Raw genomic sequence first — 21,005 nt, 5'->3', positions numbered from 1 at the left:
GCACACACCGGTAAGAATGCCACCCAGCACATCTAACCCGACGTCTCCGACCACCACCCACTTACGAGGCGGATGCTCTAACCACTAGGTCATCGCTGCTTTGGCCTTGTGTTCAGAACATTCGCTCCAATATATAAAGTTTATATGTTTCCATTTTAGATCTATCCCAAGTCAGCTAATGCTAGATCGCTGACGTTACAAATTCGTAACCGTACTGAGAATATTTATTGCAGCTTTTCTGGATTTTGCATCTTATTTCTTAATTTTGAGCCATCCGTAAAAAACTTCTTCATTGCATTGTAAGCGCCACATAAAGAACAAAAAATTAATTGTGGCAAAGTGAATTATAGTGTGCAACTACAAAATGGTAACCTATAAGTCGAGAAAGGCGCAATGCTAAGATGCATAAAAAAGTTCAAGACAACAGCGAATGGACAAAATATGTGGTCCTATCTGCCGAACCAACTCATCTGACAGGTGAGTGCATTTCCTCTAACAGTATAAATGATGTCAGAATCTTCTGCTGAAAGTAAAGATGAATTGTGCCAGTCGAACGCCAGCCGTCTACTGAGACGTGTGTATTGATGGGTCATTTCATACGAAACACACCAGAGTTTGTGGTCCACCCTCCGCGATTTCTTCCAGAATATACATGGTTTTAAGGCCAATTGTTTATAGCGATTTTTATTGCTATAATTCGTCAAGCAATTTTTAATCGCTGTTCTGGCCCATGCATGTTTCACTGCCAAAGAGAGCCCGCGGGCTCTACTTGTCTGCTAGGCTATTCCTGAAGTGTACTTGCAATTAGTACTGGACCGCGAAAATTAACTCCCAGCTGTAACGCTGAAAAAAAAAATACGCCGGATTTGATATACGAATGCGCGAATGCGGCACCTGCAGTCGATCGCGTTAAACAACCCCGCTGTACTACCCCGGGAGCGCATAACCATACCGAACTCTAATCTTCATTCTGTCAGGAAGGAGCCCACTTGTTACTGCACCTGTTAGTGTCTGCCGGTGCGTATCGTAAGGGCTGGTGCGTGCCTCTTCGAAACTTGTGCGAGCGTGCAATGAAGTGCAGTGGCATTACCGGACAGCGCAAGTAGTGCTGCTGGCGTTCAGCTTCAGAGCTTTTCTCGGGTAAAACAAAATAAATTTTCAATACAAATCACTTACCTTAATTTTGCAATCATAATAGCTATGTAATTAGATGCGTCTTGAAGTTATATTTGAACCATCTCATAGTGTAATAATGCAAGATACGCGGAGAATTGCACTTTTCTGCAACTTCTGAATTGGTCTGTCTTGTTGTATCTGAATAAAACATTTCTTCCTAGCAGCACATTGCTACAACAGCCAAAGAAGCGATGTTGCTTACGGGCACACTGTCAGTTTTCTTGAAAAAAAATTGTAAGATTGCTACTTTTTGGGCTAAAATAAAGAACCTGAAGATATTAAAGGTATTCAGCTGGCAGTTCATTCTTGGCTAGTACTAAGATAAAATGCTAATACGTAGGTCAGGAATAATATAAAAACGAAGAATTGTGTTGTATTTTTTATTGAGAGAACTTTTCACTGGTCTGCAAAAATTTAAAGGGCGACACATGACCGGGAAATGCTTTCTCCAAATATTATTGGGATAAATTACTTCCGAAAGGGGGATGAATGTACCTGAATTTTTACAAATAAATCGGGGAGGGTCGAACTCAAAGCCCGGTGGATTTAGCGTGGAATGATCTGGTTTATGCTAAAATGAAGTTGCCATCTTCAGTTTAATATTTATTTTCAAACCATTTCTGAGGAAACACTAATAACATAAGTAGCTCATCGGATCAGTGCATTATCGGTAAAAATATAAGTCGATTTTTTTAATGAGTCCTTTTTAAGATAAAGGAACTTATCATGCGAGATTGGCGCACTGAAGAACAGTGCCTGCTATTGCACAGGTGCTCTTGCCAGACATTATTATGTAAAAGGTGGCACACTTTGATACCATGAACTCTCTCGCGGTTTTTCGCGCGCCCCTTCTTTGGTTTTCCCCCTCCACATGCCCTCTTTAGTTTCTTGACAAGGTACGCTTAACTGATTGGTGAGTTAAAATGGGAAAGCCCGCTACACGTGCACGTGGTACTTCTTGCTGTCCTTTTCTCTAGGGACAACATTCGCTCAAGGTGTTCTGCAGGCGCATGAGGACAAATTTCTGCTTGAAAGAATCACACTGTGAGCAGGGGAATATCGGACAGTCTCTTTTTTCAGTGAGCGGTACGCACGCAGCAAAAAACGTTCGCCCAGTCGCCAAAAGTAGCCCTAATTGCCTTACGCAATACACACTTGAATCGAGGTCGTAAAAGCCTGTGCAAAACAATTCAGATTGCCACAACAGTGCAAGTCGCCAAAGGAAGGATGCTTATTAGTTTCACATGATCGTAAACACGTGTAGCTAAGTTTTCCTCCGTGTACGTCTTTAAAGTACTGCAGTGTATGCTCCTAAAAGTCAGGAGAAAACATTTTACACAGTACAGTACCAGTATTAAGGTGAATATGAATTTCAGATTTCTGTGTGGTTCACAAATTTCACGCTCTTTAGCAGCGTCTGTGCTGTAGACCGGGTGGAACAGCCTTTCGATAGTTTTGGATCCAGGCAAAATTTTCCTCGGGGCTTTCGCTATGTTACTTGCGGTAGGAACTTGAATTAAGCTGACTGGTGCCAAACAGCTAACCGGAAACTTTAAGAACCCGCCTAGAACCTTTTGCCTGATATTATCCCTGATGTTATCCTATATTAACATCGTGATATTAATAGTATGATTCACCTAAGCCTAAACCTGCTTTTTAAAAGTTGGAATTATTTTCTTTTTGTGTCATTTTAAATTTACAGCAACGGCACAGGGGCTTTTCTATACACTTTACTGGCTTTCAGGCTTACTGCTCCTTTCAAATGAAAAATTTCTTTTCGCCAGAGGAAAGTAAATCTGATGTTAACCCTTATAAAAAAATGTTGATCTTTGGGAGATCAAGCCGTACTTTTCACGACAGAATATAAGGAGAGTTCTTTCTTTCCTACTCTCGTTTCTGGGGTGGTAGGCTTTGTGTATTTTAGGGCGCAGTTTTCAGTCCCTTGTCCTCTACATTTCTTCTGTTCTTTCTCTGCTAACATGCCAAGCAATAATAACTATATTGGCTTCGAAAGCTCTAGCAGCCACTTTAACCGCACCACTTTCGACACTCCGCGTGCTATCCATTCGGCTCTCTCACCACATATAACTACCTTGCGAACCTTAGATGCCGAGCACTGTCACCTCAGAGTAGTTTCTGGTCCTTCACTGGTTGCCTATTTCATAAGACTAGTGTTCTTAAAGCGTTGATTCAGCATGAAATGAAAACATTCGTGCTTAATAAAAAGGGGGCGTTTTTTTAATTGAGCATGCAATCTTTGGAGACAGCGGCATAGCTACGCAAAATAGAAAAATGGCAATGAGCATGCACGGAACCTTGTCAGCGGTGTAAATAAAGCCCATATGATTTAGAAACTTAAGCTTTGTTGTTTTATCGAGTAAAGGAAAGAGTGCAGTTTTTATTCGTAGTTACAAAAAAGTGAGCTCCTTTTCAATTTCGGCATCGGTGGCGAAGTCTCCATTGTTAGCCCTTGTGTAGCCGTAGCTGTTGTTTGCTCTGTACTCGTCGTCGTACGCCTCCAGGTCACTCCAGAAGCCCTCAAAGTCGAAGGCTGGCGCGTGGCCCCCGTATTCTTCTGGAAGTACTTTTGCCGGAATCTCCTTGTGCAGTTCCTCGTACTTTTCCCCGAAAAGGCGAAACTGCGTGCACAATGGCGAAGGAGAACGGCAGGAAAAACGACTTAAGAAGTTTCCCTGAGCCAAAATTTGTTATTTTTTTATTAATACTCCAGGTCCTGTCTAAAACGTCAGAATGTGTAGGACACAGAATATTGAGCCTGAAAGCACCTGCCTTCATTCAGAATCGAACAGAGGAAGTCTGCTTCTCCCACAACTGAGTATATCAACAAATTAAAACGTCCTATGCAAGTAGACTCCAGCGCCTTTCTTCGTTAAGCCATAGAAGAACTGCTATGGTTCATGTTCTAACGTGAACAGCTAAGCGTAACATAAGTCATGAAGCTGGTCACCTATCGACACCACGTAACGGACTCTAAAAGCTACGTATAAAGGTTACTGCTACTCATTTTTTTTCCACTTGCACCCCATTACATGCCAATGACTAGTTGTTCAACTAGCGCAAAATGAGTTTGTGCAGATTGTACGCAGCAGCAGGTTAGGCAGAAATTTGTCTGATGTTTTGCTATTTAGTAAATAAAACTAGCGTACGGTAAACTTTCACTATTAGTTATGCTCGCTAGGGCTTTCTGCGATGCATTCGCTAGCAGAATATGAATTGCTAGAAGTGAGACGTTGAAAAGAACAGATTGTCGAGGCGCCAATACGCCCTCGAAGGTAGACATATCAAGAGCTACTTCGGATATAAGTTGTTTGTGCCCTAAACTTTAAACGTTCTACATGCGGTGTTTCTGAAGGAAGGCTTATTATATTTGTATCAGTACTTCGCTCATTTGCGCAGCAGGCTGGGTGCACGGATATCTGGATGGTCGTTACAAACATTCGCCTCAAATTAGGGTGGTGTCTCCATGTAAGGTCATTTCAGAGCATTTTTTGGTGTGGTTGGGAGATGATGTAGCCGGGTATGTCAGCCGACAACTAGCGTTACTCTAATGATTTGGTGGTACAGTGTGAGGTCAAGTTGTTTGAACGGACGCAACAGAACAGCTTTGTGTGGTGGCAGGATCAGAGCACACGCACCCCAACGATAACTCCAATGGAAGGAAAAACTACAGACGTATTTCATTTATTGCAGCTAAGCCGGATGTTGCCTTGGTCAACAGCATCCTAATGTCTCTAGGCGCTGAAAACTACTCGCTAAAATATTCGCTGATTGCGATGCTCTCCAAGATGTTCTTTTAAAGGCTGCGAAGTTTATATCTAAGAAATCGTTGCCATTGAAGGTACTGATGCATCGACTTGCTTCATTATTGTCTCCCCAGGACTAAGCTCACACGCTGAATGCAAGCTCCTGTCTCCCACTTTTGAGGCAGTCCTTCTTTTGGGTTACTATCACCTGCCCTGTCCCGTTGCTTTCCATCTCCTCGTCACCATTACATTGCCTGTCGCTCAAATTAGAGATTCTCGAGCAGCCACATGTCGCGCGGTGACATATCTTGGCTGTAAGGGTTAAGTTAGCTTGCGTGGAGTCTTGCCCTAAAAGAAAACGCACTCGCAACGCGACATGAAGGCGCAGGCATGAAATCCTTATTTCCGCCGAAATGCGAAAGCGACACATTACACGACATGATTAAAACGCCTCTCATTACCGGCCGTGCAAACAGAAACGTGGTTGGTGACTCCAGCATGCAGAGTGGAGCAGCCCATGTGCAGGGCCACGTGCGATGCGAGCCGAGTGTCTCGTTTCAGTACAATATATCTAGTCGACTGTTTTTCAGGCGAAAGCTCTTGCACAGTAGCGCATGCCTAATCAGAGGATAAATTGAGTTATTGATCTGTGATTTCACAAAAAAACTTGATTTGTTTAACTTTTTTATAATGAGGCTCAGTTAAAAGACAAGCTTCAGCGTGGTTTACATTGCATTATTATGAGCAACTCACCCTCTCCGCCAGCTTCGTCTTTAGGAACGGCCGGACAAGTGTGAAGAACATGTCGAAGCCTACGCTCTGCCTCACGTGGTGCATGGCCTTCAATCGCATTGGCATGCAGTCCTGGAACGAAGCAAAGCACGACTGGCTATGCATATTTTGACCCTACACAGATATGGCTCGGAAAAGCATCTAAACGTCACAAAATATGGCAGACGCCAGAGCAAGAGCGCAGACGGTCACATCAAAACGGCAAAGGCTCGAAGTCCCTTCGAGATAATGAAACGAAAATTAGTGTCAGTCACAGACAACTAAAATACTTCATGTCAGCCGAGCAAGATTTATTCTGGTTATGGAGATCTCCATCGTTTTATTACCGAGAGGTGGAGCGCTGGAATTGTGAGAAAAAACGGTATTCATAACTGTATGTAAATCAAACCTACATAATTTCAAGAGTCAGTAAAATTTATTGCGAGGCAAGAATGAATTGTTATTTAAAATTAGAAATGGAGCTCATCAAAATATCGGCACAAGAGTCAAGTATTAAAAAAAAACTCATGGATTACAGAATTGTACAGTTTTGGGATGAGAATTATATTTTTTTAATAGATGAGGCTGCACGAAATGATAGCTTAATAAAGAGAGCGTTTTCTTTGGTGACGGAAATCTTACCGCCATTCACCATTGCGGTAGACTAATGGAAAGCAATAAAATTAGCCAAAGTTTATTGTTAACTGCTCCTGCCTTCCAGAAAAGGGTTGTAGCGGCGAAAAAGACAACACCTAGCAAGCGAGACGGGACAGGCACAACCTGTCTCGCTTCCTATGTGTTGTCGTTTTCGGCGCTACAACCCTTTCCTGGAAACATGCACCTTCTCCTAAGATTTGCATCGGACCAAAGGCACGATTCTGTTCTAGAGAGAAGCACTCATGTTTTTTTATAGGAGCTCGGCTGCTACGATACGTATTAGGTGTTAATGAAAAGCACGCCTGCGACTGCGCCCGGGCTGCTAGCATGGAAGGTCCTGTTCCGAAGTGTTTACCGATTCACTACCTCCTGAAAACATCTGCGCTGTCTGTGAATAGCTTTAAAAGAGCAATGGGGTACATAATCTAGCGGAAGGAATTGTATGCTTCGAAATTAATGCCATACGTTACGTGTGGTCTAGCGCTGTCATGAAATTAGCCCACTAATGTGCACGTTATTGTACAGAAATGCAGCAAGATGTTCTTCAGTCAGTGGTTCGGGCTGGGTTTTCTTTTCGTCTCTGAATAAAATTTAACTAAGCGTTTAAAATTAAAGACTTTTTCAATCTACAAAACAGTCTTATTTATGGAGCAAATTGTAGCGCTCAATAAAGAAGTCGGATTTGTATGATGAAAACATCTTTAATTTCAAACGAATTGTAGCGCTCGCTAAACCAGTCTAAGGCGGAATATATTAGGTTCTCAGAAATTTTCACCGGTATTTTATTTATCTCATTAGCTGTTATAAAAATTGCTGACAGGCTTCGACCTTTTTATTTGTCACTGTTCGTTTCACTGCCAGCGCTCAAAGTTGTTGCCCTTATGTCTATGTCAGAATGCCAGTTAGGGCACCTATCCCAGCTGGACGCAACTGTATTGTTTGAGCAGTATACTACAGGCTTGTGTATTACGAGCAATATTGTGATATACTTCTTCTGTGTGGCGAAGAGAAAATACCTATTAAAACACAAATAAAAAAAGCATTGATGATCGTATAGGATAACAGAGATTCAAGGTCATAGACTGCAAGACTTCAATCGATATCTGGGCTGGCACGTGATATCGTAAATAATTCGTGAGTCCGCAGCCGGCAGACCTTTCCATCGTATTATTCTCTCACACCAGATCTTGGAATGCCGGTCGGGACGCGCGGCTGAATTGTTATTTTATTTTTTTGCAGACATCCTCATATAACACTGTGACCGCGATGTCAAGGTAATACTTGAGGAAAATAAGAAATGCTCCTCTCTTCGGTGATTTCTCTCTGCTAAAAGTGGAATTGGTCGCGGGATTTAGACGCCTCTGCTTACCTGTAAATATTCGAAGCCCCGTCTGATCAAGCCAACATTAATGGCGAGCACTTTGTCGGGTGTGAAGCCTCCGTAGTCAAACAGGATAACCATGCCCAACGTTTGCGTCGTTGGGTCTTTAGCCAAGTGTTCTATGCACAGCATGATGGCCCGGTGAACATCGACGTATGAAGACTCATCGAGATTCCAAGAACCTGCGAAGAGGGAGAAAATGCTGCTGTTTCGAATAGAGTCCGCGCGTGAATCGGCAGGTGTCAAATATTTCTTGTGTATTCGGATATTTTAATTCCATAAGCTGCACTTCTTGCGTATTTTGCACGATTTTAGTATTCATTATGCGCTTGAGGCAGAACTAGGACCACAGCTCGAGAATATTGCTCAACATATTAAGTTTGATTTGAAAAATAGCTACGAAATGGTGATTGCGAACAAATATCTGGTCGCTCTCCAGACGTAATGCCAGCATAAGCCTCGCGTGCATGGCACCGATGAATTTGACTCAAACGTTAATCTTTATCCTGAGGTGTCTTGAAGATTTTGGTATGGCACCTGAATGGGTCAATAGGGCTAGTTTTTCGGCCATAGGAAATAATGCCTGGGTGTTCTGGTTTGATTGATAGTACACACCTGTCTTTAGTAGGGATGGAGGACGCGCTTTAGACTAGAACAATTTCTCTCCAATTATTATATCAAGCACTGAGCGTAATAACTAAGACAGCTTGAATCCTCATCCCCGCAAAGTATTAACCGGGGCACCATAGATGACATATAAACGGCTACATTCTTTTCGCAGCCATTATCGCCATTTTTTTTCAAAAAACACCATGGGCGTTCTTTTTGGAAATGATCTGGAGGCGAGCACAACACTGCATATAGGTATATAAATCGGCTAGTTACACGACACCACTTTTTTGCGAACACAACGTGGTCTTCAGAGTGTCTGTCATAACTTTGGTGACATTCAAAGCTAAAGACACGTGTGCTCTTTGATTCACCATCACATGACACTCACATTAGATAGTTTTGATGCGAAAGACTTTCTTGCCAGCTGCTCCCGCAACACTCTATACAAGTGACATTCGCATCACGCAGGAAATGTACTTATGCTGCACATGTCATAATGTAGGCGCATCTTGTGTAAAACGTTTTGTTTTCTAATTTTTTTAATGATATGTACAGATGCCTTGAAAATCGCTTTAATGAGACAGCAAGGTTTCGCTTTTTTCCGGAATTTCGGGCAAGATAGTACAGGGAACTGGGTTTCCAACGCTTTCGCTGGATGGAAAGCCCAAAGTCTGCTACCTGTTTCAGAACGATCCGGAGAAGTGTTCCAGCAGTTCTCTGCAATACAATAGTAGCTTGCTTCGGAAACATTACCAACCGGGTTTGAACAGGAAGATGCGGCGTCCATGAACGTCCTTTTCTTGCATCACCATCATGAGTTTGCGCGTGGCCGGAGACACTTTGGAGGGCAGAAAGTCGCGAAAGATCGGCCCACTGGTGTTCCGGATCTTGTAATAGTTTTTCACGGTGCGTAAGGCCGCCTCAACGTTGTATTTCCGCACTCGCAGAAAGCGCAGAAGAAACTGCGCATCCTTCCGACAGTTGAGACCCTCTTCCTCTGCAATAGACAAAGAATCATCATTTTACGAGTGAGTTCTTAGTAAATCTTGCGGTCATCTGTCCTAAACCTAGCGTGTGTAACCTTTCTTCAGAAACATTTCTCACCTGAAAGTTCCATGTTGCTTTTTGACCACTTTCAATGGATACGGATGTTTCAATGGATACGGAGCTATCTATCCATGCGATCCTTTTTTGTTAGCACCGAGGAAGGCCATACTTCTCTTCACTATAGCTACCGCGGCGTCCCCCAGGGCGGTGTACTTAGCCCCGTGTTATTTATATCTAACACTAATTGCTCTCCTTGAGCACGTGCCAACCACAGTCAGGCTATCAATGTACGCGGATGACATCTGCATATGGACATCTGCAGTAACACGCCTACAGTTGCGAGCGAGAATTCAGAGAGCCGCCACACAAACTGCTATCTACCTCCGTAATCGAGGCCTGGAAATTTCCTCCGAGAAATGCGCACTAGTGCCATTTACGCGCAAACCCATGGCAAACTACAGTGTAATGATAAATGGCCAAATAATACGACGGGTTCGATCGTACAAGTTTCTAGGTGTCATAATCGATAGGGACTTGTCATGGAGCCCACACATATCATACGTGAAAAAACGGTTGACAGGCATCTGCCACCTGTTCAAGTTTTTCGCTGGCAAGACCTGGGGAATGTCGCCTAGTGCCATTATACAACTGTACAGGGTGCTTTTTCTAGGATTTCTGCGATACAGCTTGCCAGCAAAAAACAACACAGGCAAAACGAATCTACGCACAATACAAAGTCTCCAGGGTCAAGTGCTCCGGATCTGTCTAGGCCTGCCTCAGAGTGCTTCAACAGTGGCTACGATAGCAATCGCTAGAGACCACCTTGTCAAGACCCACATTGAAATTGAAGTACTCAGGACCCATATAAGGCATCTAGCTCGGAATCCTCGTCACCATTTAGCCTCTCTACCAGCGGACAGGCCACACACATCTTTCAGCCAAACGATAACTGCATATAAAGAATCATTGCCAGCTTGTTTCACTCCGGCTGCGATACCTTCGATCCCTCCATGGTGCCTCGCGCAGCCAAAAATCAACCTCGCAATACCTGGTATCTCGAAAAAAGCTGATCTGTCATCACCAGCCCTTAGACAGCTCACGCTACTACATTTGTACGAGAACTACCGTGACTCAACGCATATTTACACTGATGGATCTGTCCTTCCAAGCAGCTCCGCGGCGGCAATCCTCATTCCAGCGAAAGCTACAACAATCAAATTTAAGACGACCCACGCGACAACATCGACGGCAGCAGAGCTCGCAGCGCTCTTAACTGCCCTTCATCACATTGGTGATGAACCGCCACACAAATGGACAATATTCTGCGATTCGAAGGCGGCACTGCAGTCTCTACTGTCACCTCTACGACGCGGACCGCACGAACAACTAATCTTCCATATTACAGAAAAGTTACACCATATAAGTGATTCCGGCCATGAAATAACGTTCCAGTGGCTTCCAAGTCACTGCGGGATTATCGGCAATGAACGGGCGGATCACGCTGCTCGCTCAGCCCATATTGAGGAGCGCCACGTCCCAATTCCTCTCTCTAGAACTGACGCGGCACGGAAGCTCCGCCTACTTACTCGGCAGTGCACCGAGTCGCAATGGAATGAGCCACATTTAAGAAATACGCGACTGTACTCACTTGACCCAACATTAAGTCTTCGAGCGCCATCACAGTTTCGCCGTAGAGACGCCACGCTTTTATATCGACTTTGGTTGGGTGTTGCCTTTACTAAAGCCTATGCCTTCCGCATAGGGGTGACCGACACCCCAAACTGTGACCACTGCGGCCATGAAGAATCAATTGGCCATATATTGTGCTCCTGCCCGCAGTACAGTCCACAGAGGGCATGCCTTAGCCACGAACTTGACCAACTGGACGACCAACCGCTATGCGAAAAACGAATTCTAAAACATCGAAAGGACCTACCGTCGCAGAAGAAGGCCGTGCAAGCGCTTTTGCGCTTCTTACAATCTACCGGCCTGTGTGAAAGACTTTAACTGGAACGCCTTGTGTGTGTGTGTCTCCATGTGTGTACGTTCCCCCTTTTTTTGCGTTTTCCTCTCTGTCATCTTTCTAAGCCCTATCCCCCATCCACAGTGTAGGGTAGCAAACCGGAGACTCACATCTGGTTAACCTCCCTGCGTTTCCTTCATTCTCTCTCTCTCTCTTGACCACTTTTAAAGATATGGATTTTCTACAGACCCGTGTGGTGCCCATAAAATTATTACCATTCACGTTTAACTGGCGCTTCTGAAGCACTGCGCTTTAAAAAGGAGCTTCAAGAACAGTCGCTAGTTGGATATTAGTAGCTTGTGTCCAGGCGTCACAAAAGATTAAAACTCTTCAGCCATTCGATCTTATAAAGGTTAGAGCTAGAAAACTCAGCGCCTTTCTAAGAAAAGGTCTAAATGAACCCGAAAACTTTGAGTAATTGATAAAAGCTAAATGAACATATCGAGTTGTACTTATAGACTTCAACAGCGTGACTGACGTACTTCTCGGCTTAAAATCTCAGCCGGAACATATATCTCACTTAATTGAAGCAATCGCAGCTTGACTGCTAAAGCTGGCAGCTGAAAGCAGGGGAAGAAGGCAAACTTTCCGCAAAAAGTTATTCTTGTGTAAGCTAAAGTTGCTTCTGTGAGATAAAATTAAAAAAAAATAAGTGTAAGATACCCAACCATTTAATCTCTTTGAACTCCCCGGAACTTTGTAAAACCCCCTAAAGTAAGGGTGTCGCACTCGCTTGCTCATTTTTCAACAGTCGAATTTCTACCTCACCTGATAAAAGTTGCAAAAGTTTCGCGAGGGATTCTTTTCTTCGCGCTGGAGTCTCCCCAAGCTGATCTTCGGCGACCTGTTGGAGCCTAACAGGAAGGGCATCTTCGGACGTATCGAACACGTCATCTGTTGACTTCTTTATGTACACTCCAGTCATTTCGGACAGCAATGCCAACAAAAGTAGCAGAGTCGGCTTCCAGCGCACCGCACAGCCGAAGCGTCCTGCAACACTGTAAAGGATGCAGGCACTCTCACCGGACAGAGTGCGCGGCTCGGGGCAGTACGGGAGTGGCCGAGTTTCACTCTCACAGCTGCTTGAAAACCGGTTGGTGCGGCCGTCAAAGCCGGCGCCAGCCTTGATAGTAATGCAGGTGCGTCCGAGCATGAATGAGCCGCTTCTGGCCCCCTGAAAGATGGACACCGCATTAACCTAAATGTCCTCCTGCCTGCACCACGCTGTGGGCACATTCTGGCACAGCGGCTAACGGCGGGAATAAACTAAACGCCCTGCGGCACGTCACGTCTCTTCATCGTCATTTGGGAATTTTCTTTGAAACGAAAGATAGTCGCCACAAATTGCTGTAAATGCTATCAAGTAAAAGCCGTGCTAGCAGATGTTAGCAAGTGCTAGCAGACGCTAGCAGACTTAGATTATTTTATTAGAAAACAGGCGGAAGGCAACCTTTTTGCCAGGACCACTTATTGACATTTTTTCCTTCATTTCGGCCTCTGTACGGCCTGCGAAACACCAACTACATTATGTTACTAGCAACAATAATATCAGTGTAGTATATTACGAACTGGTGGGAGGGACGAAAGTATTTCGCAGTATCAAATTGCCACGTTGTTACGGTCGTCTCAAATATTGAAAGATGCTGAGGTTTTAAACTAAGGCTGCTTGTTTGCACACGCTAAAAGTGAACGAGCGTTTTGGTTAGGGCGAGGAGAAAAAGCGAAGCATATAGTTAGGTTTTAGCAGGAGAAAACACACCAATGTTTAGGAGAAATTATTTTTCAGGGTGAATATCGTATAGTTCGCTCCGACAAGCAACGGCCGAGGCTTGGCAGTGAGTCATCTTCGAAACATTTAACGCTCTGTGCAAAAGAGTACAGGGATGGGCGAAAGGCAGTAGTGACGCTTGCGTCACACATTTAATACCATTTTCCTCCATCTCTTGTACCATTTCGCAAACAACGCTGAACAATTAAGTTTTGCATTTCTGTTACATGAACTCTTGTTTGTTTTTTTTCAATCGCTCTTGTTTATGACTCCGACTGGAGCCAGTTCTCACTCTGCTCAGTTTTATTGGATCTGTACAGTGATGTCATATGACTTTTCAGAAGTCATGAGGAAGTCCAAAACGTACGACACGAGCAACTGTAAAAAAAAAAAAAAAGAGACGGTTTTACCCTATATACGCCCAGCGTCCTACATGCAGGAGGCGTTTTCTTCCGCGGTGACTCTAGAAGAAAACGCTTACGGCCGCTAGCTTTAATTAAAGTAGATCTAAGCGTTTACTATGCCAGCGTTCCGTTTCGGGTGTTCAGTTTTGCTCATTGTCAGCGTTAAAAAAGAGCCGCCAGTTTTCTCCAGAAGCATATTTAGAAAGAACAAAAAATAAGGCTTGTGCATTCTTATGAGAAAATCACCACGCGTGATTAGCAAATGTGATATTAAATCGATCTAAAATGTTTGAAGCTTTACAAATCCTAAGAGGTAGTACCTAGTATCATACATAGTATCATACATAGTAGGACGGCTTAAAGTTCGCTGTTGGGAAAAATATTTACGTCGATATAAGGATAACACTAAAGTCTGAAGAGAAATGAACATTTCATATGAAGAGAAATTTTAGTTCTTTTTTGTATTCCTGAACCTCAGGCCTATATTGGTGGTGAGTTATTCGCTAATCATGAAGATTTTTTCCACTTATATTAATACATATTGTGCGTAGGAGTACGTTGAATATGGCAGCTGCAGTGCCCGCTCTAATGGGCCTGCCAATACTGCATCATAAGGTACGTCAGCTCTGGTTTTAGGATTGGTTATTTAACACCACAATTTCCAAGCTTCCGGCCGTCGCGGCAGCCCAGACTTAAGTAGGAAACTGAGGAATAAATGTCGAGCACGAGATAACGACGCGAAAACACGACCAGTAATGAAACTGGAAAAGGCGAAAAAAATATTGTCAGTTTTATTCTGGCCGGATTACTGTAAACATTTCCTTTGGCAAATCATTGCAAATGATAAAGACAACGTCCAATACAGTCGCGGTGGCCCAGTGGCTAGAGTGCTCGACTCCTGACCAGAAAGGTGCGGCTGCTATACCAGCAGCGGTGGTCGTATTTCAGTGGAAGCGGAATTCTAGAGGCCTCTATTCTGTGCGATGTCGTTAAAGAACCACAGGTGGTCGAAACAACCTGGAGTTTTCCATTACGGCGTTCCTGATTGAGTCGCTTTGGTTTGTTAAACACCCTAAACCAAATCAAACCGTAGTCGAATGCTCCAGGGTGCTGACGACATCCTCAAGAAAAGGTCTAATTTGCCGGAGCCTATTTATTTTCGTCCGGCTTCATTCTGGTAGCTTGGTGTGCACAAATGCAAGCACTTAATATGTGCTGACATGTAACATGTCGCTTAACATGTAAACAGCAGCGCTCATACCTACACGGTGACAAAAGATGAGACAAGCGCAACCACAGGAGCTATGTGTGCGTTTTTCTTGCCTTGCTACTTTGTTCCTAGTTAGCGTATCTACGAAGCTGCTCACAAGTAATGCAGCCGTCGAATGGCTAGGTCCAGAATGGGAATTCGAAAATAAGCAGGCGCTAATGGAAGTTCATTAAGCATTGTGTGACGGTATTAAACCTTCTGAAATATATTTTGCAAACCTTACCAGCCATCTTAAGTTTTTTTGATCACAAAGCTGGCAAACGAGGGCAATGTGAAGGGAGTTCAGCCTTGAATATAAGGAGCCGGTCGCGCCCTACTCTCGCATTTTGAGAGAATGGCCATTGCTATGCTATACAGTGGCTATAACGCCGCTTTCCGTGAACGAAACATTTGCGCAATCACAGAGAGAATTGCTGTGTATGCTTGCATTATACAGTTACTATGCCTTATAATTACGTTTATGAAGCTAACCTTAAGTAATTGTCATCTATAACTTGCTCCTCTAGCCCCTTGTAAAAAACATTAATGTGCGAATTTTGGCCAATTTGAGAACGTACCACGCCGCCAAACCGTGCATACGATGTGCTTCGCCACAAGTTTTTCAAACTGAATATTCGTGGGCCGACTAAGTGGCCCTAAACACATTTCATTTTTTTTTCTCATATTCTATGTGCTCTTTGTACAACTCAATGTGGGTCATTGTGCTCGTCCTAGGTATTTTCTCTAGACTTTGATTCTAAAATATTTGCTCTTAATTAATTTTATTCCCTACATATACTTGACTTTCTTTTTCGAAACTGATGACAAGCTTGCTTACGCTTTACTGTGGAAGTAATGGTATGTTTCGTTTTTAATATTGCGAAATACAAAAGCCTCCACGCCGCTAATGTCTTTCAACATTCAGCAATCAAGGTAACTTTATCTGCTATTAGTCCTTGTCATTGTGTCTTCCTTTGGAATAGCAAGGACGCCAGGATAGCTCACCTGCACTGCAGTTCTCGACTCAAACCTGCCCTGAACAAAACTGTTACCATCACCCTAGCAGCACTTATACAGAGACGAAGCCATGCTATGGCGGCAAGGGCTAGGGAAACTCATTTCCCTGCCTCTTCCTAAAACATGTCTTAAATTCGAACCAAACCCTTCATACTGCCCAACCTCCAGAGCCAACCCTACCCTGTACCACTCCATCTGGGAGTGCCCCAAAACCGTGAACCATCCTCGCGGCCCCAACCACAACACTTTACTGGTGAGCTGCTCTCACTAGAACTACGCTGCAAGAAAAGCGACGGCTGACCAAGCAGGCCTGCAGGATCGCAACGGCGAATAAAACCCCGTGCAGAAAGCTCCACTCAGCAAGGAAGGCGCAAACTATTCCTATTAACTCGATAGCGTTAAGGAGCTCGTATCCCAGAAAATCCGGCGTCGTCGGCGTCATTGGCTGAGAGCGAAACATCCAGGAAAAATCTCCAGAGAAACAAAACTAGGGGACAGGTGGGCAACAAAGGTCAGGTGACTGCGGCGCTGAGCCACTGTGCCAGGAGCAGTGGAAGGACTCACCAGGATCTATGAATGCAAAGTAGAGAATGATAAATTCTGCATATATGGGAGTTAACCGATTACGCTGTCGCGTCATACACTTAAAATGGAGCTTAAGTGGTTCCTTTAATTTTTGAACAAGCTTTTTCTCCCGCTCCTCTGAACATTGCCGCAAATATTCGTGGCCCTTGCGCTAAAAGCGTTCGGCCTTCCCCTGCCTCTGATTAATTCCGCGACGACCGATACATTCACGCAGGGTAAGGGCACAACTGTGACGGGTGCGCTGTGCCATTTACAAAGTGTAGTTGTACTCCCCTAGTCATATACGCCGACCTTCAGGCCAAGTTTGGCATCCTTACTTCTTTACTCACAAGTCGTGTGAATTTCAGTCAGACAAATGAATGACGCTTTCATTTTTATTGAAAAATACTGAATGTGATGCCCTAATATCTTCCGAAAAGCGTACGCCTCTTCGGTACAAATGAACCCAGCAGGTTTAGCTGGAATTTGACGCCGAAGCATGCAATCATTAACTTCTCCATACCTCAAGGACAACTGCTGTCTGCGGGCGCCAGTGTTAGGAAAGAAAGTTGTAATAAATGGTGTCCGTAAAAACCACGATATTAAAAATTTCAGTCTTTCTCGCACCGCAGCGAACATTGCCAAAAAAGAAAACTTATTTACAAAGAGGATGATTATGGGCTCTGCGTCAGAGCATTTTTTTTAAATGGATTGATGTTAACTAAGCAGAAAAAGCAGGACTGATCACCTACAAAACCGACTAAATATCAACAGCTGCGGGTACTGAAAGAAAAAAAGTTTTTCTTACCATTAAATATTTATACTAAAGAATTTTCTGTTTCGATCGCTTTCGTTGCGCACCCTTTGTCAAAAGTAAAAAACGAAGGGAGTTTCCTTCTGGACCTTGGTGTGTTGCGCATTTTATACTGCCAGCACTCCAAAACTCTTAAACTTCAGATGAACTCCTCCCCTCACCTTTGGACTCTCACGAAAGAACAAGAGTCCCCCTACACGGCTTAGAGCAAATCAGCCTTGGGCTCTTGACTTTCAACAAATTCGTACTTGCCCGCAATTAACAACTTCAAATTAAATACAGATTGCGCCTGAGCCAGTTGGAACATAGCTTTAAAGTACAGCTACAGGCATCAAAGGTATCTTCTTTGCTCTCTCCGTCCCTTGCTTTCAGTTTAACGTTCCAGCCTCTGAACCACTGGGTAAGGAGGTATTTATATTGTCCCGCCCACCAGTTTATAAAAGACGTCCACTCATCGCACATTGCCTTAGGAATAGTATGACGCTGAAGCACAAATATTTAAGCGTGTTATACATAGAAGGGGATGCTTCGCATGCCAGCCGTCGTAGTTAACGGCTGCGTTCCTTTTGTTCTTAAGATAGATAAGACTACAAAAACAGGGGGCTTATATGTTATTCCCAGATGGTTGGTTAGCACAGTATTCGTACTACGGAGACCCCCCATGCAAAGGATGTAAAGGACGATTCGCGCTGATGGAATCGCATGTTATTGTTCACTTCTCGCACATGCCGCAACCTGCACGTGGACGTTTGCGTTCGCATTGAAATTGCGGGTGCCGCGCACGCTGACGAACCCCATGGCCTTCCTACCGGGCGGTGAAACCAAGCGTGACCACGCACGCGAGCCCCTATGTTTTTCTCCAGGACGAGATGGCCGTGTAGCGTTTCCATCGACGCTAAAGCTTCGCTGTGTACCGCGAAACCGTGACCGTCGCGATGAGACGACAACGTCTTTGTCGCCGACACGTGCTGATTGCTTTTTTTTTTACCTTTCCTTCACTCTTCCCTCATTTCCTCTTTGCGGCTTTTTCTCCTTTACATCTGTTTGCCTCTTTCTCTTTCTTCCTTGCTCACTTTCTTTCCTTCTTTCTTGTTTTCTTCATCAATTTAATCTTTTTCCTTCTTTTTTCTTGATTAATTTGTTCATCTATTCTTTCATCCTTTTTTGTTCCTCCTCTTTTCCTTCTTTTCATCGTTTTTATTTTTGTTTTTGCTCCCTGGTTTCATTCTTCACTTCTTTCTTTGATATTTTTTCCTTCTTCTCACTGTTCTTGTAATATTCTTTCGTCTGTGTTAGACGAATGTCGATTCCGAGGAATAATGTCGCAGGTATTGCCGATCGCCATTTTTTTTTTGCGCATTCCGCTCGGTGTGGCGCAGTGCAGAGTGAATGCGCAGTAATCAAAGCACCTGAATACAAGAGAGTTCAGATTCACTCTGAGATGATTTAATGGGGCGCGGTCAGCGACCACCGTGGTGCTATTACTCGGCAGCGTCGCTTTCTCCTTTACAGGATGGTGTTCTTGTTGGTCATTAGTCCCGCGGCATTATTTTATTCACAGCCTGCGTTTGAAAGGAAAAGTAAACTGCTGCAGGACGTTGGTTATGCATAAAAGGTGGCAATAAAAGTAAAAAACAAAATACTGGATGGACACATTTGGAAACACCAGCGAGTGCCTTGCGCGTTCAGTCAAACTAAGTAGTAGAGCTACGTGCTTTTATTCACCAAACCGAGTCATTCTTTCCTCTAAGACTGTGTTCCAGCAATACCAGTGTACACATAGAGAACAGCACAAAACGGTAAACTTTCCTCATTCTGGAAAAAAAAAATTATACTTTTTTTTTCGCGTTGAGTTTAAATCTGCAATAAAGGGATAACTCGCCCAAAAGAAGTGTTTTAAAGAATATGTACTCTTCTCACTCATGATTCAAAAGCTGTCGTAGACATGCTGATCAAGGTAACCTAGCATGCTTGTGACTCGCTTCTCCCGCAGAGTTGAGTGCGTTGTTTTTGTGAACAGTGCCAGTCTTTTCTAAGAATCCATGTCGCTGTGAGGGAGATGCATCGTTGCATTTCGCAATGCACATTTTTCCCCAGGAGGGCACAAAAAGAATGCCCATTTGGCGGCAAGCGAGTTTTCCGCTACCATTTTTTTTAGTCAGAAAGCTATTTCGCCATAAAATTTAGGGGCATTTTCAGCGCACGATATTTCTTGGGAACGATTAGACACGTGTCGCGTACGCAGGAAAGTTTCCACATAGAACACTGAGAAAAATCCCGGTAGAATCTGGTATTCATACTACTCAAGGAAAAGTTTGCCTAGATTAAAGTGGGCAGGTCGCTTTGTGTCACGCAGCCGCGCTAGAGCGCTAGACATCGTTACACACAGACGTACTTACTGCTGCCGTAACTTCAAGGTCTCGGGCACTGCACCCTTGCGGCAGTAATCAAACAGTGGTGCCCGGGATAACCTACACTCAACGAAGAACGTTACGTATCCGCAGATGGCCCAATAAAGAGGTATTTAGAAATTTATAAAACCACTATAGCAGTGAAGAGCAAAGTAGCTTGTCCATATTCTACTGATGCCATTTTCGTGACAGGGAGAATGGACAGCTTACAAGAAGAAAACCTGCTAAACTCAACTTCCAGTAAGGCACTTTTCAAAGAAGTGGCAGCTGGGTCTTTGCAGCTGGTGTTTTTTTCATGTCCTTGTTACGCTGCCATAGCCGTCGTAGTAAATGCATGCTTTTGATAAGCAGTACAGGTGTGAGCAAAAAAGATTAGCACAAGAGACACCACCGCAGTTTGTTATCGGCGTGTTCTTAACAGCAGCACGCAGCCTTATCTGCTACGCCGGTTGCATGCCACTTGTGCTAATCTCTTTCGCTGACACCTGTACCACAATTTGTTTTTACGCAAAAATTTGGAAACGAATGTTTTAGCTAGCTTTACCTTCTGAAAAGTTCAAGAACGGTACGAATGTTCATGTGAACTTTATAAAGCCTCGAATATGCGATGCATTATATTTTCTATATTTTGGATGAGCCTAATGTGCTGATGCATGTCCGAACATGCAACGAATAGCGAAGCGTCTCTAAAACAATTTGCTCAATGAGAATATTCCATGCGCAGTTCGGACACGACCGCAAAAACATCCACTGGTGACTCAGTCAAAGTTTATGAAAGGATCCAAGAAGATGACCACATTTACGGTACAAACCAAGATTTACGGTACAAGGTTAGGGACAAGGAGGGGGTACTTACCCCCTCTTATGGTTGCCTTTGGAAACGAGTTTTATCCAAATATAACATCCAGTAAACACGGCGTCGTACTCCGGAATGAATGCCTTGCCTTCAATCAGATGGCAGGGGATGTTTCTTGGAGCAATGCCAGACGCATTTACGGGCGTACGGAACGAGCGCCAAGCTTCCCAGGGCTTCACGTATCACGCAATGGGAGACACGTGCTGAGTGTATGAGGCTGCAGTAAAGAATAGTAAAACAGAAAGCTGGCTTAGCTCTTTCCCGCTTTTGTCATGGAACATGCGTGCTCGAAAATGTCCGAATTGTGTTGATTTTGTTTTTATATCTGAGGACGAGACAAGCATTTTATGCTTTCGTGAATGTTCAAAGTTCGCTGTTTTGCTGATAACAATAATCGTTGCTAGAAGACGGGTAAAGGATGGAAATTTGTACTTGTATTAGTAGTGTATTGGTGCAAAGCGAAGTTCCTTGAGCACAAAGGGTGCACCACT

General features: G+C 43.9%; 1 protein-coding gene across 1 annotated transcript; it reads right to left on the bottom strand.

Moving 5' to 3' along the window:
• Positions 1–3,584: 3,584 nt before the first annotated feature.
• Positions 3,585–20,601, bottom strand: LOC144094874 (retinaldehyde-binding protein 1-like). The gene is made up of 6 exons (XM_077628751.1): positions 20,515–20,601; positions 12,200–12,605; positions 9,119–9,358; positions 7,738–7,931; positions 5,694–5,804; positions 3,585–3,815 (listed from the first exon to the last, which is right to left on the bottom strand). The coding sequence occupies exons 2-6, from the start codon at positions 12,582–12,584 to the stop codon at positions 3,585–3,587; spliced, it is 1,161 nt and encodes a 386-aa protein (XP_077484877.1). The 5' UTR covers positions 12,585–12,605; positions 20,515–20,601.
• Between the last annotated feature and the right edge of the window lie 404 nt (positions 20,602–21,005).

Source organism: Amblyomma americanum, chromosome 6, assembly GCF_052857255.1.
Source record: "Amblyomma americanum isolate KBUSLIRL-KWMA chromosome 6, ASM5285725v1, whole genome shotgun sequence".
Lineage (NCBI taxonomy): Eukaryota > Metazoa > Arthropoda > Arachnida > Ixodida > Ixodidae > Amblyomma > Amblyomma americanum.
Note: the sequence above shows the minus strand (reverse complement) of the source record. Positions and strands in the feature narration are given on the sequence as shown.